General features: G+C 33.4%; 1 protein-coding gene across 1 annotated transcript in view; it reads right to left on the reverse strand.

Annotated features, from left to right (window-relative positions):
* Window positions 1-24,516, reverse strand: part of LOC133196105 (uncharacterized) — a 46,029-nt gene that overhangs the window by 6,911 nt on the left and 14,602 nt on the right. Inside the window, exons 5-16 of the mRNA XM_061332044.1 lie at window positions 16,920-16,962; window positions 12,692-13,408; window positions 10,874-10,903; window positions 10,109-10,245; window positions 9,619-9,796; window positions 8,968-9,444; window positions 7,651-7,781; window positions 4,147-4,304; window positions 2,330-2,938; window positions 1,554-1,774; window positions 642-780; window positions 30-479 (exon numbers count right to left, since the gene is read on the reverse strand). Of these exons, the coding sequence (XP_061188028.1) occupies window positions 30-479; window positions 642-780; window positions 1,554-1,774; window positions 2,330-2,938; window positions 4,147-4,304; window positions 7,651-7,781; window positions 8,968-9,444; window positions 9,619-9,796; window positions 10,109-10,245; window positions 10,874-10,903; window positions 12,692-13,408; window positions 16,920-16,962 (3,290 nt within the window). The remainder of the gene's footprint in view (window positions 1-29; window positions 480-641; window positions 781-1,553; window positions 1,775-2,329; window positions 2,939-4,146; window positions 4,305-7,650; window positions 7,782-8,967; window positions 9,445-9,618; window positions 9,797-10,108; window positions 10,246-10,873; window positions 10,904-12,691; window positions 13,409-16,919; window positions 16,963-24,516) is intronic.

The following is a 24,516-nucleotide window of genomic DNA, read 5'->3' on the forward strand; positions in this document are numbered from 1 at the left end:
TTTATCATTTACAATCTCTGTAGATTCACTGCTAGATCGATTCTTGACACCTTCTGGTGAGATTCCAGCAGGTCTAATACTGCTAGGACAAAATGATCTCACCTCACTCATCAGAATACTTTGACTGGGTTTTTCTGGAACTGGTGGCTTTTTCTGAACATTGACATCATTACTGTCAAACTTACCACATAGATTTTGAAATGACTGACTCTTTACTTTAATACTACTTGCCTCAGCGTGCAGAGATGACGAACTCAGACGTTTATCAGCATCACTGTCCAGTGAGTTGGAAGAGGAAGACCTCCCTGACCTTGACCTTTGCCATCGCCTAAGGATGTCTGGAGGCTTGAACAAATCCTCATCCAGATTACTAGGTTTCAGAGGAGGGGGTGCCTCAGAGGGTGGAGGTGGGGGTGGGGACTCCTGTAGGAAGGAAGAATTTGGTACTACTGGAGGCTCTGGTTCAACTATCTCAGGTTCTAAAACAAAAAAAAACCTTCTCAATTTTTTTTCTTAAACTTCTACTTAACTCTGTTTAAACTATATGTAGTATTTTGGAAAAAAAATTGTATATTGACTTTTCAATAACATCTAGACACAATATGCTTGCAATATCTGTTTCTTTTGTTTTCAATAATAACCTTTATGTTTTTTAAGAGTGATGGTAGGCCTCTGAACCACCTCTGTTTCTATCTGAGGTGACTTCTCCTCACGGATCTCCTCGGAGACTGGAGTCTCCTCCTCTTCCTCTACGTCACTCTCACTCTCACTTGAGGATTCCTTGTGAAAAAAAACCCATACACATGAAGCCTTGACAGTCACCCAATTATCATGATCATGTAGGAATTTTTTCTAAAGATATTTTGCATCAATCAACTTTATATCACATTCAATCCTACTTTAGAATTTAAATCATTGTTCCGTCATACAAGCAGTTTACCTACTAGCTCTTCAGTAGTAAATGAAATAATTTTCAAAGATTTTAATTTCAATCTTAGTCCTATACAAGAGTATAGCCCTTAATGAAGGGACATAAATTCAAAAGGCTAAGAAGCCCTCTAGCCCAGCATGCATCTAATGATGAAATCGGTTTGTGTGCTGGATGTCATAGTGTAAAAATGAAGAATTTTAAAATCTGATGTATTTTTTTAACTTAGCTTCATCCTGGGGTATGAAGTATATTTGCAGGAGACATTTCACAATTCAAAAAGAAGAAGAATTGTTTAAAGTTTACATCTGACACAAACCTTAAAACAAACACTAGACATTCTCAGATCAGAATAATTCACATCAGCCTTTGGCTCAGGTGAGCTAAAAAGCTAATAATTTCATAAAATGCCTTTAACTAGTTTCATAGATGACATACACAATGCAATAGTTTAGGTGATAAAAAACCCAGACGGATTTACCTTGCAGAATTCCACTGCATTTACTCATGAACAAAGAAGTGACACTAAGGTCATCTTTAACATTAACTGGTGACTCCTAACACATAAACAGATAAATCTTTCCTTACTTTTTACGAGTATAATGCTGTATGTGTTAGTCATTACCTGTTTCACATCATTGTTATTTGTCTCTGACTGTCTGGTGTCTAGGATCGGGGAGTCCTTGGCAGGTTTGTGCTCAGCCTTGAGTTTGTCCATGATCCACATTGGTTCATCCTCCACTGATTTAGGCTCCTCTTTCTGTGGCTCCTGATGTGGTGACTCCCACTTTGTGGAAAAGACTACCTCTTCTTTTGCCTCCTCCCTTTGTGCTGCAGTCCTTTTAACTGTGAACAAAAATTAGTATATTTTTGAAATATACCATTCAGTATGATTTTCTGTTGAATTTTTATGCCCCCGTAATTGGAGATTTGGGGGCATATAGTTTTTGGTTCGTCTGTCTGTCTGTCCACAAAAACCTTGGCCATGACTTTTGAACAGTTGGTGGTGGGGCTTTCATATTACACATGTATTCTGTGTGATGAGACCTTTCTTTGAGTACCAAATTTTTTACCTTATGACCTTGACCTCGGAGTTTGACCTACTTTTGAGAAACTTTAACTTTGGCCACAAGCTGCCATATGGGAGCATCAGTGTTACAGAAATACATCTTGTTTAATCAAGCAGTGCTTCTTGTTTAAACAGTGTTGAAGAGCTGTACTGGTATTATTTAACATAGACTGTGTGCAGATTACATAATCCAATTTTACACTGACCAACACTAGTGGTACCCATATGTCTGGTGTCTGCTCTGTTCTAAGGCAACACAAAAAAGGTTACCTGTTTCTTTAATATACACAAAAGAATGTTTTACTGATTTTTTTAATAGAGTGGCAACTTACCTGGAACTGGAGGGGGCACTTTCTCTGTTTTCTTACTGGTTACAGCTGTATCATGATGTCTTTGGTAATAACTGGGACTAGACTCTGGTTTTTCCTCCTTTCTGCTATATTCAAATGTGGACCTCTCAGTATGTCTATGGTGTTCTGGTGTTGACCTTTCATCATGTCTGATGTGATCTGATGTAGACCTGTCACAATGTCTATGATGTTCTGGTGTAGACTTTTCGTGGTGTCTATGATGTTCTGGTGTAGACTTTTCGTGGTGTCTATGATGTTCTGGTGTAGACTTTTCGTGGTGTCTATTATGTTCTTGAGTAGACTTTTCGTGGTGTCTTTGATGTTCTGGTGTAGACTTTTCACTGTGTCTATGATGTTCCAAATCAGATTTCTTTGCATGTCCATGATGGTAGCTTGGACTGTTAGCTGTTGTGTGATGGTCATGTGTTGACTTGTCTTTATGTCTTTGAAGGTAGCTTGGACTGGTAGCTGGAGAGGTGCTGGTTTTGGGACTGTGTGTTTTGGGAGCTAGGGCAGGGGACTTCCAGACTGGGGAGTGATTCTGTGAATTTGCTGGTGTTTCATCAAATGCCTCATCCTCAATGTCATCATCTGTTAATTATTATAGAAAATCATCTACTCTTCCCTTGCATAAAAAAAATCCCCACAATAAAGAATATTCACTTTTTATAGTGGCATATTATATTATCAATTATAGCAAAAATTTTTATCATGAATCACCAACACATGTGGTGTCATTTCAATGTTATGTGAAATAAAGTCCATACTAAATCTATCTGATATAACTCTTTTGACCCCTGCGTTATAAGTATATGGTGCAGTAATTAAAAATGTATTTTTTTTTCCCAGGAACATGATTCCAAGTAATGTATCAAATATATAACTGTTTGTAAATATCATCACCCTAAATTACATCATACCCTACTTACACATTTTTTGCCATTTGTCGTTAAAAAAAAAAAAACGAGGACAGATACATAGCAACAAAACAGAAAAAAGATATGTGTTCAGAAAAGAGCAAACTGGGAAACATCAGAGAGCATATTTTAAATATTTTCTACACTAATCATACGTAAAAGACAGATATCCCGTAAATATGAAGCATCACACAATACAGAAGTAGGGTGCAATTTCGAGTGTGAAGCAAGTTTACATACATTTAAGGCATATTTGTAAAATTTCATTCACACAAAACAGCAACTCTAAAATAAATAAAAACCTGGCACCTCTCATAAAAATGAAAAAAAAAAAAATCAAAATTACCATCTAGGTCAGGCCAACCATACTCTATTAGTGATAATTAGACAATAAGAAGTTTGTATGTTTTGGCAGATTTCTTAAGTTTTTAATAAATAATAATGCTACAAAAACATGTCAAAAGAATATTATGATAAAGTCAAATTAACCGTGTTAAAAGATTCAGATGAGAATTGATCTAGGAAATTAAGAAAACCATGAAGTTGCTAAGAAATATCTTGGTAGATCTTTAGTTAAAATAACTCATTCAAATATCCAATTTATTAAATATAGAGACACTAACACTTAATATTTTATATCAAACTGAAAGTAAAGGTCTAACAAGAGCAATGAAACAGCTGCTCATTGTAGAATTACTAAGTACATGCATACAATATACAGCTAGCAGTTTGTGCTCTGAAATTATTATCAAACTTTTAAATGCTAATTGACAGATTCCGCAGTACCACTGATTTTTTGATAAAACACTATTTCAGAAAACTATCAACTAAGGTCCATATTTCATCAGACAACAGAGTTTGTCCACTTAAAGTTTTCCCTACCATCTCCAATCTCTCGCTTGATCTTCAGCTCAAGTTGGCCATGTCTGACAGCATTGTCTATGATGTGCTGGACCTGGGGTAATGTCATGGAAGAAACGTCTCTCCTGTTCACAGATAGGATAATATCCTTCATTTGTAAATCACAAACATCAGCTGCACTACCTGTAATACAGAAACCAAAGAGCAAGTTTAAAAAGATATCTAACTCTTACATGTAATATTTTATATCAAAGAGCAAAGAGTGTAATACAGAACCAAAATTCAATTACAGTAAGTGTAATACAGAAACCAAATTTCAATTACAGTAAATGTCATACAGAAACCAAATATTTAATTACAGTAAATGTAATACAGAAACCAAATATTACAGTAAATGTAATACAGAAACCAAATTTCAATTACAGTAAGTGTAATACAGAAACCAAATATTTAATTACAGTAAATGTAATTCAGAAACCAAATTTTCCATTACAGTAAAAGTAATATAGAAATTAAATTTTCAATTATGGTAAAAGTAATAGAGAAACTAGATTTTTTAATACTGTAACAGTAATTTTAATATTTAATGTATTTACATTAAACAATGCTTCTTACATGCTACACACTTGGAATTATACTTTCATAATGTGATTGCATGATGTCCATAGTATTAATAAATATTTAAATTAGATCTCATTAAGAATGTTGAGAGCAAAACGGGATGGGAATATTTTTGGTTCAATGCTAATGTAAGGAAAAAGGGCTGCTTTATTTGGTGTTTATGAAAATGATTGGCAGTCTGGTGCATTTTAACAGAAACAAAAGTGTAAAAACGTGGGATGTCAAATCAGTCAATATTTGATAATCGGTTAATTGGACGATTTTCTGATCGAGTACCCGGGTACTCGGTAAAAAAATAAATACATGTGTGATAATTTTCATAGTCCTGAGTTAAGCCTTGTTAAACGCCAAAGCTGTTTTTATCATGTTTATAATGCTTGCATATAAACATCGAATCCAACGAAAATGATTTTTGACTTACTCCGCATAACTGACTTTTAACATTTTTTTAAATCTTAAATTAGTTATTTCTTAATATTTCTTCACTTTTGAAGTGGGTAGCAGCAGTTCTATCCATGTTCAATTTCACTACCATATACTAACTTAATAATTTAAAAATGATTTAAAGATAATAGACCATACTCAAACGATGTTCACTGAAAACAAATCATTGAAGCCATCCAAAAATTAAGGGTCACAATAGGTGAAAACAGCTGTTTGCCAGGTGTCTGGTCACAAATTACTATATATACACAGCCACAGGCGATATAATGGGTGTTTTACATGTGTAGATGACCACACGCAAATTATCATACGCATATTTAAGTTATTTTTTTGGTAAGTTTTTGGTAAATATATGTACTTTCAAATAAGAATAAAAATATACATCAGAGTAACCTAGTACCATTTTAGTATTCGATACTCGGACGTGGGATCGAGCACCCAGTTAACCGAGTACTCGTTGACATCCCTAATCAAAATAAGTTCCTATATTTGTGTGTGTGTGTTTCAACTTTTATTCTTATTAACTTTGGCATTATTGGCAATATTAAAAAACATGACTGTAAAATATATCCAACTTTTGACATTGTAATAGTTATGACACCTTTTCACAGATTTCTGAAATGTTTCACATCTAGATGTCACAGTAAACAAACGTGAGGTCTTTACTTGTACTTTCTTTCTTCTTCTTTTAAACTTTATCAAATGTAAACTTCCCAGTTTAAACAAATTAAAGCTATTTCATTTTAATAAAACTTGCTATTCCACTTAAGCTATGAACCACCTGTGTCATATTTCTACCTTTTACTCGAAGGCTTGGTTCAAATGTACTTGAATCCCTTCATTTGATTTGATTTTTCTATCACATGGATACACCCTATTTTATGTCTAAAAGCCATGTTGATTTTGGGTTTACTGGGTTTGTGAATTCATTTGAAGAAAATGGACAATGCTCCTCATAATCCATACATTAGTGTCAAGATTTTAGTCCTTGTCATGTTAACCTTAATACTCTTGTCCCAAAATCAATTCCAAATTATACTGGTTGCCTTCACGGAATAAACAGGAATGACCTAAGTTCAGGATACAAACATAAGAAGAACAAAACAGTAAAACTTTAAATTTTTTTCCCTCACAAATTGAAAAACAGGTGTAAAATGTTTAAATTCTGTTTTCTTTAAAGTTTTAAATTGAACCCCAAACCCCAACCCTTAACCCCTTTTCACTCCCCAATGGTATTACGTACATTCCAAAAATAGTATTAACTTGATCTCTGCCCCCTTTTCATTTCCCCATAGTATTACAATCCAAAAATACTTTAAACTTAACCCTCTTAGATCTGTTCACTCCCCTATGGTATTACATACCAAAAATACTTTTAACTTTACCCTCTGCCCCCTTTTCACTTCCTTATGGTAATACATTCCAAAAATAGTATTAACTTGACCCTCTGCCCCCTTTTCACTTCCTTATTGTAATACATTCCAAAAATAGTATTAAATTGACCCTCTGCCCCCTTTTCACTCCCCTTTGGTATTACATCCCCCCCCCAAAAAAAATCAATCGCTTCCTTTTAATTAATAAAATGTTGTATAGGATGACCTAAAACTGTATTAAGTTCTAGGAAATTTGAATAATACTTGGTGCACAAAGTTTACAACTATTCCATTTTAACCATTTGCTCGACTTTCCCAAATAATGTAAAGGGCAAGGTTAACTTAGGGCTTTTTTTTGGCCCTGTGAATTTCTGAAAAATCTGAACTGCTTAGTTTTAGTTAACAATGCATTAAATATCATTTGGGCCTCTGGTGACTGCATATCTATTAAAAATGACATAATTTTTTAGCTAGTCAATGCATTATGATGTCATTAATTGCATCATTATTTCCATATCCTGAAATTTTTTTCCAAAAATAGTCAATTTTTTTTCAATATTTCGTATAGAGCACAACCTCTTGATTCAAAATGTGCAATTATATGTAATGATGGGACTGATGAGTATAAAACTTGGCAGTATTAGGTAGATATTTTAATTATTAGGTAGATATATTAATTATAAGGTAGATACATTATGGTAGTCTTTCTACATCTTAATATATCTAGGTTTGAATTAAATCACTTAAATAGACAACTTATTTAATTTTTGACAGCTGTATAAATAAAACTTCAAAAAATAAAACACATACAACATCTTTGGAACTGGATATGCAAACACTGAACACAAATATTTATACTGTACAGCTTTGAAAAAAAATGAAGCCTTATTTTATCTGCTGGTTTATTTTCACTTCTTTGAGAAGAACTCTGTGTGACGTTAAAATAGAATTTACTTCAAATTCCAATTTCAAAATGATATTTAAAAATCTATAGGAGATTAAATATGAATATAATCAGGAGAGAAGATTATCATGTCTGGTGTGGGGTAGGTGACCTTTATATAGACAAAGTCTGCGGGGGGATTACCTACCTATCGTGACTTTGTACACCGTTACGGGCTGTTTCTTTTCCACGCCTCCTGAGATACTAAATCCAAAACCTCTGGATGTGTTCTGAGGCTTCTGTAGGTTTATCTTTATATTTTTCTCTGTGAAAGCCTGAAAAACAACATGTTGTTAGTGACAGTCGCAGAAGATGGCCACAGCAAGTGTCCGGTAGACAATTGTTCCTCTGTTTGCATTTAGGTAACACAAAACCTTGTTTATGAAACAGATAGAATTCTACAGTGTCCTGCAATTACATTAAGTTCTTGTGATAACATTACAGATTCTTGAAATGTTTTGGGTAAAAAGGTGTCACAGATGCAAGGTTTTTTCAGAACCAGATTTAAAAGGAAATAATCTTCACATTATATTATTAGTTTTAAATGTCTTTTATTGGATTTCATGTAACAACTATTACTTTTTTAGTAACTTCTGTTTGTATGAAATGCATAATTCTGAAAAAAATATATTTTCAGAAAATAACTATCATCGGTGCACAGAGAGTATTTGGTATTTTACAGTAACAAAGGTTCATTAAAAAAAAAAAAAGCGGACATTCATAATACATAAAGTCTGAATAGATAATCTACATCAAAGCTTTAGAAAAATCAGGTAAACAGAAATTAGGACCAAAAAAAAAAACCTTCTAAAATCTAACATCTGTGATGTATATGATATTTACCTTACTTATTTTATTACAAATTTCATTTCACAGGGAAAAGAAAAACAAATTGTGCATTTTCAGATACATAAAATATTAATTTTAATTTATTAATTTTAAATGTCATTTTCACATAACTTGCAGGTAAAACATGTATTGTCTATTTAATGGCCTAAAATGCTTGGCATGCATTCCTAATGCATATTCCCACCAATCTGATGTCTGAGTTGTCATTGTCTTATGTTTTATTGATATGAAAGAAACCCATGGTACACATATCATTAGTCTATTAAGCATTATTTATTGTCTTCATGTTAAAAAACCAGAATCAATACATTCCATTCTAACAAAGGCAAGCAAACTGCATTTAATGATTTTCTGTGGGATGATCAAGAGAATACCTGCCTTTCTAGTTTTAGAACATTGTAGTAATCAAATATGCTAATGAGGGAAAGCATGATATTGCAATTTTAAAATGCTTTAAAATGGTTCAGACCAGCCATAACAGAAAAATATCCCAATACCAAAGTTGTCTCCCTTTATAGAGACTCTTAAGGAAATGTAAAATGCTTGTCTTTGTAACATCCCTATTAAAACTTGTGCACATGCAACTGTGACAGTAACTGTTGGTATGCATACCTTTGCTGGGTGTGATTTTGCTACAGGGCGATCTGATAGTTTTACTGGCTGTGGGCTATTCGTCTCTTTTTTCTCCAATTCCTGCCACTTTGAGCGAGTTCGCCCAGCCTCCACACTAAACTCAAATTTTTTCTTTGGTTTTTCATAATCCACTTGTTCTTTTTTCTCAAAACTTTTTAATATGTTGCCAATTTTACTAACAGATGATTTATTATCTTCACTCTTTTTGGCAGCAGAACTGTCTTGCTTTGACTGTGTTCTCCACGAGGAATCACTACTAAAAGATTTTTTATTTTCTGACACTTTCCCTCTGTTAAATTTGTCATCATGAGTGTTTCTTGGAGCACTTGTTTGATCCTCCACTGACTTTTTATCCAGTCCCTCGTGTTTACTACCCTGATCTTGTTCATCATCATCCTTTGCCCAGTCCGCCACCTCCTTTTCCTCGTAACTTGCTTTGTCACTTCCAACAGAATTCTGAAATATACAAAGGTGATCAAACGCTGTTCACAGTTATACATTTTTTCAATTTTTTCTCAAACTAAGACAATCAGTAATTTTTACCAAATTTTTATGGTCTGCATGCATTTGCATGGATTACTCAATCATTTTTTTAGCTATATATATAGATGAGTACATAGAAACACTTACTGCTCTATTTTTCAGAGACAGACGCTGCTGTAGTCTGACAGATGGCGCTGTCTCCTGCCTGATAAGTTCTCTCTTCTGTATAACATCCTCTACAGGCTCGGACTTTTTACTGAGGAAGTCGTTGTCATCATCATCCAGCGGGTAAAAATTCAGTGTCCCCGTACTCATTCTCTTCTTTCTGCCAGGGAAAAATTAAATATCATAAGCCTCCAAAGATTTCTTCTTTAAAACAATCATTTTTTAAATCTACAGTACAATATATAATCTATAGTACATATTCTTTATATAAAAATCACTTTTCAATCAAACTGCTTTATTGTATTCCATTCTTTTGTAACCCAATTTTTATCTTTCAGAATAATATTATACCTCTGCTCCGAAGTACTTAATTGTCTCCAATAAATTTTTGATGTGACATCACCTTATTTGACTAAAGTATCTTAAATGTATAATTATAAGTCACTTCCTAATTAAAACTCAATAAACTAACCTTTCAGACATCATCTCACTATACGTCTTTGGTTTCCTCTTTTCTTCCTCTTCTTGAGCCAATTTGTCTGTTTCATCAACTCGCTGGTACGCCGCAGAAGATGCTCGCCGCCGGCGGTTCTTCCAGCTACTCAGATTCTGTGAAGTACAATGTTTAAATCACTCAACAGCTCCCATGCAACATTTCAGCTGACCAGAGGAGAAATAAGCAAGCGAATCAAGATTTACTTAAATATAATTCACAGTATGAAAGCTATACATAGAAAAAGAAATAAAAGTACATATGTTGTGTTACTGACATCTACAAGCTGTTGTATAGGAAATATACATTGTACTAAAAATAAACTAAGGCTTGGCTATAGGCATATTGAATTGGCCTGAACTTTGTATTGGGCTTATATTTGCAGGTACCATATCCTTATCAGTCAGTACCCAAGGGGATTGGGAAAGAGAGTTTGTTAATAAACCTTGTATAAACCACAGCTGAAACTAAGAATTAGAAATTTAAAATGATTAGTTCATTATCCCTTAGGTGGTCAATGCCCATCCAATAATCCTTTAATTATATAACCAATACAATAAAAATCATTGAAAATAATAATAAAAAAAAAACCATGCTATTAGTATGTATCCTACAATTATAAATTTTATATTACAGGAAATAAAAGTTATCAGTGATTATAAGAAATAAACTGTTTATACTAAGCTAGATATAAACTAATAGTAGGTCAAAGGTTAGTAGGAAGAATGAAGTGGGAAAACTCACTGATTGCCAGTCGCCAAGGTCATCTGTAGTCTGGAAAGTGAAGGTCAAGGTCAGGTTAAAGAGAAATACATCAACACTTGTGGGGAGCAAACTACAAATTGAAGCTCATGTCTAGCTTTTGCAGTAAGCGTATTCATCCATGCTGCCTATGCTCATGATACTAAGGCACTCCGGTATGCAATTAGCTTTCCATAAGCACTTTTTGAAATTTAGTTAAATTACCGTATTCATCATCCCCACCCCACCTCCCAACTTACACCATTTAGTGATGTTACTATTATCTGCCCACAACTCTTGTTACAATATGCCATTTCTATTAAATATGAAGCTCTTAGATTCCAGCAATCTGCAGAATGACTGATCTATCATGGAAGCTCTTCATTTACACACTGCAGCTTAACCAGTAATTCAAAAATATGATGCTCAGGCTATAAATACGCTTTTTAAAAATCACTACAGTGAATAAATATTTCAACATTAAAGAACATTACCCGTATTCAAAAAAATGAATCTAAATATGGTAGTCACTTGGGTGTTTTAGTAAAACAGTTGATCAAAAAGACATTGAAATGGTAGGTAATGGAAATTGTTCAGCGTGAATCAAACTCCAAGTTGTAAAAGTGAAATGTCCAGAGAACATCTTCAGAATAATCAACAAAGTAAATAATTATCAACATTAACTCCTTGCTTGAATTTTTTAAAAACATCTTCTGTAGATTCTGCAAATAATTCTTCTGAGAATCAAGTAAATAGACTTGGGCATCAACAAGATGGGGTAAATTTAATAGATAACGATTCATACTAATTAATGTGAGTTGTGTTCGGAGAAGTACTGTAAAGTAAAAAAAAATTATTCAACAATGAAAGTATTTATGGTATCTTCATATCCGTGAACATTAATATAAAAGATTTTTGCTTCTTCAGACATGAATATTTTGTTAAATTTTGGGCTTAAAAGAGCTATTTATCCTTTTTATCACATAGACATATTTTCTGAAAATTATGGTGGTTTGAAATGAATCTAATTGTGTATATACATGTATATATTTATATATATTGATGATATGAATGTATAATTAAGTGTTTTTTATACATGGATTTAACATGGATTCAGTAAATCAGGGAAAAGAATTTAGCTTTGATCTCTATAACTATAAATACATTATATATGACAGAGGTTTAATGATGTATGATTAAGATGATCAACATTCTAAATTTACACATTCAACTTTTAGTGTTACTGTATTAATCAAATAATAATTCATTTTCTTCTGCAATTCATGAAATGACAGTAAGTAAGCATTCATGGATTAATTATGGCTAGGGTTCCATGTATTTCTAGTTCATAGCTGCAAGCATTTGACTAGCAAACAACATCTGACATCAAACAAGCAGATACACTACAAATTAATACACCAGCAGCTCACTCCAAGACATGGACTTAGCTCAGATATATAACTACTAAATTTGATGCTTTTATCCCAAATTCAATAAACAGGTTATAAACTTAAATGCTTCAGCTGAAATCATGCGAGAATTTAATAACTTTAAATCTGATTTCTGAATAATTTATCAAGTTGCATAACAAGTCATTAGAAAACAAAATTTTTAATGCCTCTTTATAATACATTGCATTTAGTTTCATATTTTTTTTGTTTTATGTTGAACATTCAGTTTACTAGCAAAAAATTATTGAACTGATCGATGTTTGAAAATACTGGCAAGCAACAGAAAGATATTCCAAGCATTTCTGAAACTCATTACTTCACACTTATTATGACTGTTGATAAAATGTAATTTCTATTTTCAACAACTTACCGACTGCCAGTCCACATCATCTTTCTCTGGAATGACCGACCTTGACATCAATTTGGTTTCCTTGGCCGCCTCTATTTGTTCCTGGGCCTCCTTGGCCAGTTTGTCTGCTCCCTTAGACTTCACAAACTGTAGAGGGTCCAGTGTAGAGGAACTGGCCTTTCTCTGGGACTTCAAAGTACGTGTTGGAATATCCACGCTAGCACTGTCTGATGACTGACGTGAATGGTTACCTAGGTAACTGCTGCTGTCCATACTGTCAGTGGAGGAACCACGCCTGTGATGGTTTGAGTTTGTATGACCATGGTCATCCACATTGATACTGTTCTGGGTGGCAGAGAAATGGTAGCCACCACTTGTATTTAGAGAGCCTGCACTGTTGTATCTCCTCATTTTACTTGTTACAGAACTGGGCATGCTTTCATCTTCCAAATCAAGACTAGGGGTGGATTCCTTCGAGACAACAGAATCACAAGAACTATCCCTGATGTGTTTGTTTTCTAATAAATCCTCATTGCTCACTCGCGAGTTGGTATCATGTGAACTGTAAGCGCTGGAGGTCTGGTCAGAGGAATCAACCGAATCATTCCTGTGTCGTTCTTTTGGGAGGAGGTCTTTTCCACTGTACCGAACAATCGCAGAGAAAGCAGACTGGTCTAGTTGTGGACCACTGTAGGTTTGAGAAACACTTCTTCCTAACCAGAAAATGGTAATGGCCACCTGTAATAGCAAAAACATAAACAGAATAATCCCATAATCCTCTGTAATGCCACTTTCTAAAACATTCATTGATAAATTATTGTAGACTTAGCTACATTTATAAAAAATACCACAGGTTTTGAAAGTTCTGAGGTTTCTAATTGGCAATCAAAGAACACAAAACATAAATACAGTCCAGGTCCAATACAATTACAGGGAACTGCATTCACTACACCTTCCCAATCAATTTCACTGGAATGCACACCTTTCAAGGTTAAAGTTTAGGCTCTCCAAGGGATCCAATCAAATAATCTGTCTTTTAGACATGTTTGGTTTGCGGCTCTCACTGTGGGACTACTTATAATCCACAGAAGTCAAAACAGGACTGTATAAACTTACAGAGACGCCTTAAATATTCTAAACATTGAAAAATGCCGAACTAATCTGTTTAAAATTCTTCAATAGAGTTTTGTCCTGTATATGATCCATATGAACGATTTTTAAATTCTCTGTATCTGGTCTAGAAAAGAAATGTTGGGAGATTAATGTTATAGCTAACAGAGGAAATGACAGACTTTTGAATTTTTTACAATCTGTTAGTCAGGCATGACATATTCCTAAGCCCAGAACAAATAATAGCATTAAATCACTAGTACACATATATAATCTTACATATATGGAGAACAAATGTATAATTAATGAACTCAAGTGTGATGTGAAACAGACCACAATCCAAACGCTACCAAGTTCATTACCATACAAAAACAATTCTACCAACAATAATGTTTGTGGAGTATTGGACAAAAGCACAATCAGGAAATAGCACAAATGTATATTATGTGTGACCTGTAGATATATCTGTACCTATTACTGTTACGAAAATTCAAAATCCATCGCAGTAAAATTTCATTTCTTTCTTGTACAGCCCACGTGGCTGCAGCCAATAGAAAATTAACATCTAACAATAGGCCTAGCTCCTAAATGGATCATGATTAAGTACTGAAGTAAAAGCCACAGTCTTCCACTTTTTAAATTCATTTTGTTTATTTAAATTTAGAAACTGTTCTAGAGGACCAGTGGCTTATACATCTATTCCTTTGAGGGGCACAAAATCATCCTATTTTGTGCTCCACAAGTATATCAAGTAAATAAAGTTGGACATTAAACATATAAAAGCCCTGCCTACCCACGAAATGCCTCTTCTTGAATGTGCTAGGTAGGAATGGAGGGGTTAAACGGATCTGAGTCCAAAAATACTGTCACTAAATTCGTAAAGCATTACGTATAAGATATGTGAATGTCAACTCCACCCTGTTCGAAATGATAAAATCAATACTTTTACCAACAGCTACGTCAGTCGCACCTATGCAAACATCCAGGTCTACACAGGTGTATACTGTATTAAATGCTGCTGTCTGGAAACTAAATTCCTAAAGAGAGTATGGGAATATTACCAAGTTGCACATTGCTGCATCATAAATTAACGATTACAATCCCCACCTCTTTTTTATTGAAGGATATTCAATCATTTTATTTGCATTGTTGAAATTCTTCATGGAATTTATGCATGTTATGTGGCCCAAGTTTCCTTAAGAAGCCCACTTTCATTTTTTACATCGACACTAGCAATAAATTCCATACAGCTAATTGTAATCAAAAGGTACGGATCAGGTGTATATCTTCTATGATTATCTATCTATTGCAACTATGGAAAATTTTATGGGGTTAATTTTTTATGATCTTTGTTTATCAAACTTTCTGCATAAGGTTTATTTTTGGGGTAATAAGGAAGACAAGATAATCACTTAATGTACAGGGTATTACAATTTTAAGTACCAGTAAAATTTGTATAGATGTTAATTTTGCAAAGGTTCTCTTATCACTAAAATCAGTCCGATGTGAACTTGTATCATGTTTACAGCACAAGTCAATATATAAAAGATCAATCTTCATATTGCTTAGTATCTCCATGACTATCACAGCTACACTGCATTTACAAAATTATCAAAATTATAAAATCAATGACAATGTATCAGATTATGTCCTAATTGATTGAAATACATTTTGTGATTACAGTTGAACCTTCATATCTCAAACACTGATATCTTGAATACCATGGATATCTCAAGTCTGCAGGAAATCCAAACTACTTTTTTCTTCATGTATTTTTAACTCAGTATCTCAAATACCTGGATATCTCAAAGTTTTTCTTGGTCCCCTGGAGTTTGAGATAACGAGGTTTGACTGAGATGACAAGTTTTAACACTATATACAAAGATTTTTCCTAGTAAGTTATATAACTGTGGGTATTTTGAGTGAAAATAACAAGGATTAAACTGGATTTTTTAAATGATTTTTTGATTTTCAAAGAACATATTATTGCATCAATTTAAGTTAAGGACATCTTGAATTTGCTGGATTTTTTCCCCATGTATTTCTTTTCCACATGAGATCAGCTACTTAGTCTCTTTTCTTTTCTTGTTTGGAGGAGGGGATAGAATTAATGAGAATCATAAAATACAATTCATTATGTCATTGTTTCAGTGGTGCATCACATAGCTGGGAGGCAAATTCTCTACTTATCATGCATTTCCCTGATGAAGAACACATTTTTCAATGGGAAACATGCTGAAAACTTCATCATGATATAAAAGAAAAGCTGATTTAGAAATGATTTCCCTAGAGACATAATACCAAACATTTTATTACTCTAAATTAACAAGTGTTTCTTTTTTAATATAAATGACTATAAAGACATCAAATAAATTTTTACACAAGTAGACACTCATTTAAATAATCTTGTTTACTTTAACAGAGTTATGCTACATTGGTGGAATTTTCACATCTTCTCTCTTTATTCCTTTAAATACCATTTAGCCTCTAAAAGAATCTTAAAAAATCCAACCTATTTTTCTGAGAAATCTACAAATCCCACCTACCCCCCCCCCCCCCCCCCCCCCTTTTCCCCTGACTCACTTAATTGACCTTCAACAGTGGCATAGGTCCAACAATTTTACTGAGTTAAAATTTATGTTACAAATAGCTTTAAAGATTTCATATTCAATGGATTTTTTAAATCAAATTTCTGTTTACCCTTTCTATTACTTTTTTTTGGGGGGGGGGGGGGGGGAAGAAAACTGTTGTTTAATATTGTGACCCTGCATCACAGTGGCCAATTAGTAAGTTTACAAAGGCAAATACAGTTATTAAACTGTTACATAATGCATATTCAACACCTCTCTTATTTTATGTCACTAGCCCCTGGTAACATATCTCTCTGTGTCTCGTGTTAACATATGTCATTACTAGTTATTGATTTCTGTAATGAATTAGTCCTCTTGTTATCACAGTAATTTAACCACTGCTTTTGAGGGAGATAGTGGGAGTGAGCTCTTGATAAATTCTATAATTAATTTTTATCTGAACAGGTCAGCATATGGTAACAGGAAGCAAACATTTTATATCAATATTTTAAGACATTTGTTACATTAAAGCAGAGAGACATCAAAAGTATTACTATGTATATACTTACATTCAAGGATCTTCTGTCGACTTCCTGCTTCAAATTATCTGAGCTTCAAGAAAATAAAAGTAATTAAAGAACAAATTAAATAAATACTTCGTAGCACAAAAAATCAGATGAATGTCTCCCGTGTTGCCTCAAATTTTCCTAATTATCCTTGTATAGTTAAGGTATGCATGAATTACCAACATTGACAGGGGAGAGAGAAGTGTTACATGTTTGCTCGGCAGGTAATGATGCCGTCTGATGACATCAAACGTTCGGTTTTATGTCCAACCAACACTTAAAACGCAACTAAAGACTGCCTCAAAAACACAACTGGTCAATACACAAACGAAAATCTCCTTTTTGTCGACTTCTCCCTTTTATCTCTAACTGCTACCAAAAATAAAAGAAAATGCCTGACATCGAATTTTACAGCATACTGCACATTTACAATTCATTCAATGCATGACGCTCTGGTATGTACGAGACCAATGGACCCTGACGTGACCTCTATGACCACACTAGGTTAATAAGACTATACCTGCAAACCTGTAGTTGTATTTTCTGACAAGTTCAAACACACAGAGATATAATCTTAGTATTCCATTATTCTTGGTATTTGTAGTTTTCAAAACACAGGTGTATTTAAATAAATACAAACACAATAAGGTATTAGGAAATTTAAATCAAAAAGTTCACTAAGCTTTTCCTTGCAATGAATTTTGAAAATAAGATTAATGTTCTATTTTCCAATGTTTTTTTTTCTATCACACAATTCTGTACCACAAACCCCTCTCCCCTCCTCTCACATTAAAATTTCCAAACCAAACATCAGTCATTAAACTATGCATGCTGCTCAATCATTACAAAGTTTCAAAAATATTTCAAAATTAACATAATTCTAATCAATTAATTTGTCAAAAAACAGGAATGTCATATGTCTTCAATAAAAGGGAAAAAACTTGGAAAAACAGGAAAGTAAATCAACACTTTCCAGTGCATGGCCAAGATACATGTATATGTAACTTGAAGTTGTATTAAAGTAGCCTCCTCCTCTTACAGGTAAATATATATAGCAATTTGATAAATATTTCAGATTGAATTTAAGAAGCATTGCACAATTGACAGGAAAATTATTACATGTTCACGAAACCAAACTATGTGTCGACAAGGAAAGTGAAGCCCAATTAACAAGTGCTGGAAAGAGTTACCTGTCACTTATAGCAAGTGAAACATACCGGGACAGGTAAAGTTATCATCGCAGATAAATCTTGAACATAGTGTCATAGAATATACAATAACAACTGTTATCGCTTGGAATGCCGCAATACTGGTATGGGGCTACAATCTTGTATATTGATAGGAAGGTCACATGTCAATTCACAAAGGTTATCTGCCTGAAATGAACACTTTTTAACTAAATTTTTCTATTTCCTTTTTTGGGGATCTAGCTTTGATCTTGCCAAAAGCGGGGAAAATTGCTTTTATTTGTGACTTGCACATTTTTGTGGGCTGTTTGAGTGATTGACAAAGGAACTGCTGTGTAAAACTTTGTGATCCCTCTTAGCACCACTTCAAAGACTATCTATGCCTAAACTTATTAATTACACATTAAATACTAATCAGCTAAAGAAAATAAAGAAAATATACTTCTTCACAGGAAGCCTAGGGGGTATCTGTAGCATTGCTTTGTTACATAGGACTTTAAAATAGGACCAGTGCTCTATATACAACATGTATACAATTATTAAACTAATGATAGACCAAAACTTGAGACAATACACATAGGACTCCTCCTTGCTGTGTATGAATGTCTTCTCTTACAATCAAACTTGGCAGAATTGCTGTCTGGTTTTCAGATTATGAATTATTATGAAATATGCCATTGTCCTCAGTAAAAAAAGACAGCCATTATACCATTGAATTTCAAAAACCAAGAATCGATTCAGCCAACGCCTACCAAATTACTGAAGAATCAAATGCTCATCACATGTCGACCTTTACAAACACAAATTTTTGATGTTTCGACAAAAATGTATACCCCCTGGACAGCTTTGGATACTAGGAATATACCAGATACAAATAAGTCAAATTTACCTTTGATCTGGACAATAAAGCTAGTCATTTTTAATTTAAAAGATGAAGTGTAGTAAACATACAAATGAGAGTTCGAGTTTACCGATTTTTTTTTTACATGCACAATAGCACACCTGTCCATATCTTTAATAATTTATACCAAACAATCCCAGTGCACTTAGAATAACTAGCCCAGATACAGTGTGAAAAATGCATTGATGTTTTTTTTTTGTCTGTTCATTTTCAATATCATACCAGTTTTTTCTTTTCCCAAAGTCACAATCTTTGAATTCTAACAAATTTATTTTTGGATATGGAGGGGTGGGGTGGGAGATAATGAAATCAATAAGACAACAAAGGTGATTTTCCCCTCTTAATCCTAAGTTCTAACTCTTAAATGAACTTGCTTTAAAATCTGATGGACAATTTCCAAATTTGTGAACCACTGAAGGTTTCCATTATGATCTATCTATTGTAATAAATGTAAATACTCTAAGTAAGAGTACTTCACAAGAGCACTGATAGTCTGCAGGCAGTTTTTACACATAGTAGTACAATAATGCATTCAAGAAAGCATCATCTTAGCTTGAATATTAATACTTGAACCCCCCCCCCTTCTCCTTTCCCCATTCCTCCAGCTTTCATAAGACAAAGCATTCCAAAATCTATGTTTGTTTATAAGGCTATGAATCTTTCTGCACCTAGTGTACTGTAAAATAAAAATCACCTATTTTTCCTACGGTCAAATTTTCATTGTTTTGGATTTGATTTCGTGGTTAAGAGAAAAATTATACTGCAGTATGAAATTGTGAACATTTTGTGTGTATGTATGGGGCGGGGTATAAATTTGTGGGTCTCTTCATATGATGAAAACAATGAAAATTAAACTCCCACAAAAATATCGAGTGATTTCACAGTATCTAGAAATGAATTCTTAATGAATTAATTAACATATACCTCTCATTTTCCTTTATGCCTATGATTGCAATATCTTAACATTTCTCAATTGAGATGTCTTTTTTCTTTACTCAAATGAAAAAAAAATAATGAATCCCCCCTTAAGATCTCTTTTAATCGACTAAGGTCCTTTTTTGGTAACTTGTTACTAGCGACAAAGTCTGCTTAGGTACACCATATATGGCCATCTGTACTATACAGGTTTGACCCCCTCTTTTGGTTTATCATTTAACAAAAAAATCAGGTAAATCTTTGAATCAGATATTAAACGTAAACTCATTACATACCTTCAAATATTGATTTTCTGGCGTCTCGGACAACTGCAAAACCACAAAGGGTCAAGTCAGAATATTGGCATAAAAGATTATATAATCCTGATGTTAAATACCTTGAGAAAGAGATTATTCCTTCTATCCTCACCAAAATATGGATTAATATATTCCAACTTTACTAGCAATCCAAAAGTGTGCACCAAGTGAGTCACAGACAGAGTTATTTGAAATGCCTAAATGCAGAAGAAATATTTAAAGGTAAAGGATTACCTGGTCGACCTTAAAACACATAATGGTTTATTTCTTCATGACAAACAGGATAGACTACTGTAACTCATAATAATATCATCAATATACCTGGCTGGGGCTCCATATGGGGAATTCATAGATTGCACCTTACAAAAATCAATTGACACAAAATATCTTTCCTGTGATCTACATTAATCAAATACGCCTGACAACTTCTTCTTTCACCTTAATTGTAGTGTTAATCTTTATTTTTCAATATCATTTCACACCCAAATTATTATGTAAAGGGGAAAATTGTGTACAATTATGACCCCTTATGAAGTAAATGGTGTCAGACTAAGCAAAATTGCACAAAATTTAAAATTTTTTTGGGGGGGTGGGTGGGGGGGGGGGAGGGGACTTGGTTTTATAGGCAGGGACTAAGACAAGTAAACAAAAATCAATTAAAGGCTAAAAAAAAAAAAAAACGAAAAAAATCACTATTACATTATAAACATGTCTCATCAAAATTGTTAAACATAAAACATCATGTGAAAAGTTCACAGACCTTTTGAACACATTTTAACTCTGTACATAATTTTTTTTTCTAGTACTGAACATCATTTCATTTTTGCGATATAGCAATTAACTCTTCATTAGTGAGACAAAATTTTCACAAATTGTGGTTACTGCTCTATATAATCTTAAGGAATACTAATATACGCGAGAATGATATTTTCGCAAGCACACAGTCTCAAGTAATTATGAGAAAATAAAGTTCTCGCTAATAAAAAGTGATTTACAGTATTTCAGCTGAGCTACAAATTATCTCAAACACTGGTATCAATATTTTGAATACCTAGGAAATAGTGAGTTTGCTGCCTAGACTTATATACTTGAAGCATTCAAACTTTTGAACAATTGGTCAGGAAATCTTTGGTGCAAACATGAATTAGTGCTCTAAGGATTCTTTTGTCAGTGACTTAAAATAAAATCATAGTGGAATGTATATTTATGACTGTGTACAAAAGATTGAAGAAGGCCTAGAGAGTCAAAATCTGCTAAAATATATACACATGTAATATTATTGACTTGAATCTTCACACCTCAACATTTCAAACCTCCAGATATATGGTTTAATTATTGAGTTTAATATGAAAGTCTCTCCAAGTTTGAGAAGCCAAAGTTTCACTAACATTACAAAATATAATGTAATATAGAGTAAATAAACTTAGAAAAACTTTTTTTTTAACAGAAGTTGAAAATTACTTTTGTTTTTAAGGAAAAATTAATGAGAAAGAAAAGGTAAAAAGAATGTGCCTTCTGACATGACAAAGATATGTATGATATTTCCTGCTGGGGCTATATACAGGTATAGACACTTGTCACTGACAGTAAATATGTCCTACGTACCTCTTGTGAACTTTAGGCAAAGGGATCTTGTCCATGTTCTATGGTTCATACCAGAAATTCATCAACCAATTAACACCTCAACGAATGCAGAAATTCATCAACCAATTAACACCTCAATGAATGCAGATGCATATAATTAACTGGGTTTCTAATGCAATATGGTTAAGCAAAGTATTATTATTACTTCTTCAAAATTTTGCTGTTTTTCAGGTAAAAGATTTTATGATAAAATCCCTAATATACTAAAAAGCATCTCTGTATTTTCTGTATCATACTGTTTCTCTTTTAATATCAATTCAAATTTCTAAAGGCACTTCAAAATTAAATTTTAAATGATGTAGTCTACAAACAATCATGACACTAGAGAATTACTAAGGGAATTTTACCCTGTTTACCAGTTCTCTTCCAATGTTGCAGTCTTGGTTGCAAACATCCATTTAGTAACATTATTAAATTTTAAAACTTAAATAAATCTTACTTCATCAGAATAAAAGTCTACATTTCCTTTATTTGCTTATAGTATGATATTTAGAAAAGCATTTTTCTTTAAAAAAAATAAAATGACATGCAAATAGATTGTAGTGTCTGATGGTATATATAATATGTTGACAGTTCAGCTGGAGTCGGCTACCTGTTGCCCTCTCAACTTGACCTTTGGGTATATACTTTGCCAGCATGTTAATTAAGTTCACCAAGCAGAAAATAATTTGACAATTTTGAAACAGAAACTATATATATCTCCCAATTGGCACTGTCACAGATAAAAACCATACATCTTCTACAACGCTAACATGAAAATTCCATGTCTGTTTCAATTTCAGTTGGTTTCAGGTGACTTCATGATAGCATTCATGACAACACATCTTATGACCATCTTTTATGTGTAAGAAGTGTTATAATTTTTCCTCACATTTTCAGATGAATGACTTTGTTTAAGACAAGAAATGGGAGACTGTTGATTCTATAAAGAAATCTATACTGCTTCATTAAACAAAGCTCTAATAGGAGAGCTAATAATAGGCTGCCTCTTGCTGCCCTGATCACACTTGGTAAATATTCTGCCAATTTTTTTTTTTAAATTTGATAAAAAATAACTCCTTATAAGTTCAACAACCCTTGGGAAAGTTAAATATCACCATAAAATGTAGGTGTTATGATGAACAGCTTAATTCAAATTTAACAGCTGCAACCATTTTATTCCTAAATTTTCATGACACCGAAAAAGACCTGACAACTGAAGTTTATTGCCATACCAGTGTAAGATGACCATTCACTCAATTTAAAACCACAACACAATATCACAACTCAAGATCTAATACATTACTTTTACATTAAGCATACGCCTGAATTGATATTAAAATATCTATAAAAAGACAGAATTTGTTTAATCTAGACACAACATGCTTTCAAACATGCCTTTCTGCTGAATGGCCTTGCCTTGCGGCAGCGTAAACATACCTTTCAAATGGCCAGGTATTAACTCTGTCTTAATGGTGGACAGACAGTTTACTGTATCAACTACCCTACAAAAATTCTTTACAATGTTGAGAGCTGCATTTTTTTTTACACCTAAAACCATTACCCCATTTTTCAAAGTACACCTGATTATTCCATTTACATAAGGTGGGAAGAAATCGGTAAACCTTCATTTAACTTGCAGTTGTCAACACCATTTTATCAGTAGGATTTCCTCTGACAGGTACAAGAACTTTTTCTAAATAAAATCCAAAGCTGACAAAACAGTAGGGTTATAACAGGGGATCCCCAGTGTTCACCATAATGAGTCAGTACTGTCAATGTACTCATTACAGTTCTCCATAACAAGTCAATACTGTGAATGTACTCATTACAGTTCTCCATAATGAGTCAATACTGTGAATGTACCCATTATTTTAAGACATGAAATACCTACTGAACTTGCTATAAATTTCACAGGGACAGTAGAACTTCAGTCAAACCTTGTGATCTCGAACTTGATGGGACTGAGAAAAAACTTTGGGATATCCAAGGATTCGAGATATCAGGGGTAAAACATTTAAAGAATAAATGGTTTGGACTTCCGAATCACTTAGACATATTCATGGTAATCAAGATATCAGTGGTCAAAATACTGAAGTTCAGCTGTAAATCGTCACACCTGATACCCATTGCTGACATCTAGACTCCCAATTAATACAGGATTCTCCAATTATCTTTGGAGAATGCATTAAGAAATAAGCATTGATCAAGATCTAGATCTTTATCATTCCCCAAATTATCAAACATCTATCCATAGAGGATGATTCAGGAGACACAAGAGTCTGTAACATCTGGAGATGCCTGCTTGTGTCACCAGTATCCAACAAAATCTGCCATTATAAGCCTTGTTGGAAGAATCACACAGGAATCGTTTGATTCAGGATAGCACCAGAGCTTGTAACACCTATTTGAGCAGATTCCTGCCTGTGTCACCAGTATCTAACAAAATCTAGCATAGCCATGTTGCTACTTCTCTCCTGGACATTTTCCAAAGTGGCAGCATATTACAAAACCATTCCAGATAAAAACATACAAAATGCACATTGACTTTCTGCAAAATCTTCCTTCTAAGTATTTTACATGAGAATGACATATAAACTCATCTTAATTGATAACTTAATGTCTATGACTGTAGATATTAGTGAATAAAAATTTAA

The sequence above is a fragment of the Saccostrea echinata genome, unplaced genomic scaffold, assembly GCF_033153115.1.
Source record: "Saccostrea echinata isolate AGI-Se365-2 ecotype Australia unplaced genomic scaffold, CSIRO_AGI_Sech_v1 ptg000030l, whole genome shotgun sequence".
Taxonomy (NCBI): Eukaryota; Metazoa; Mollusca; class Bivalvia; order Ostreida; family Ostreidae; genus Saccostrea; species Saccostrea echinata.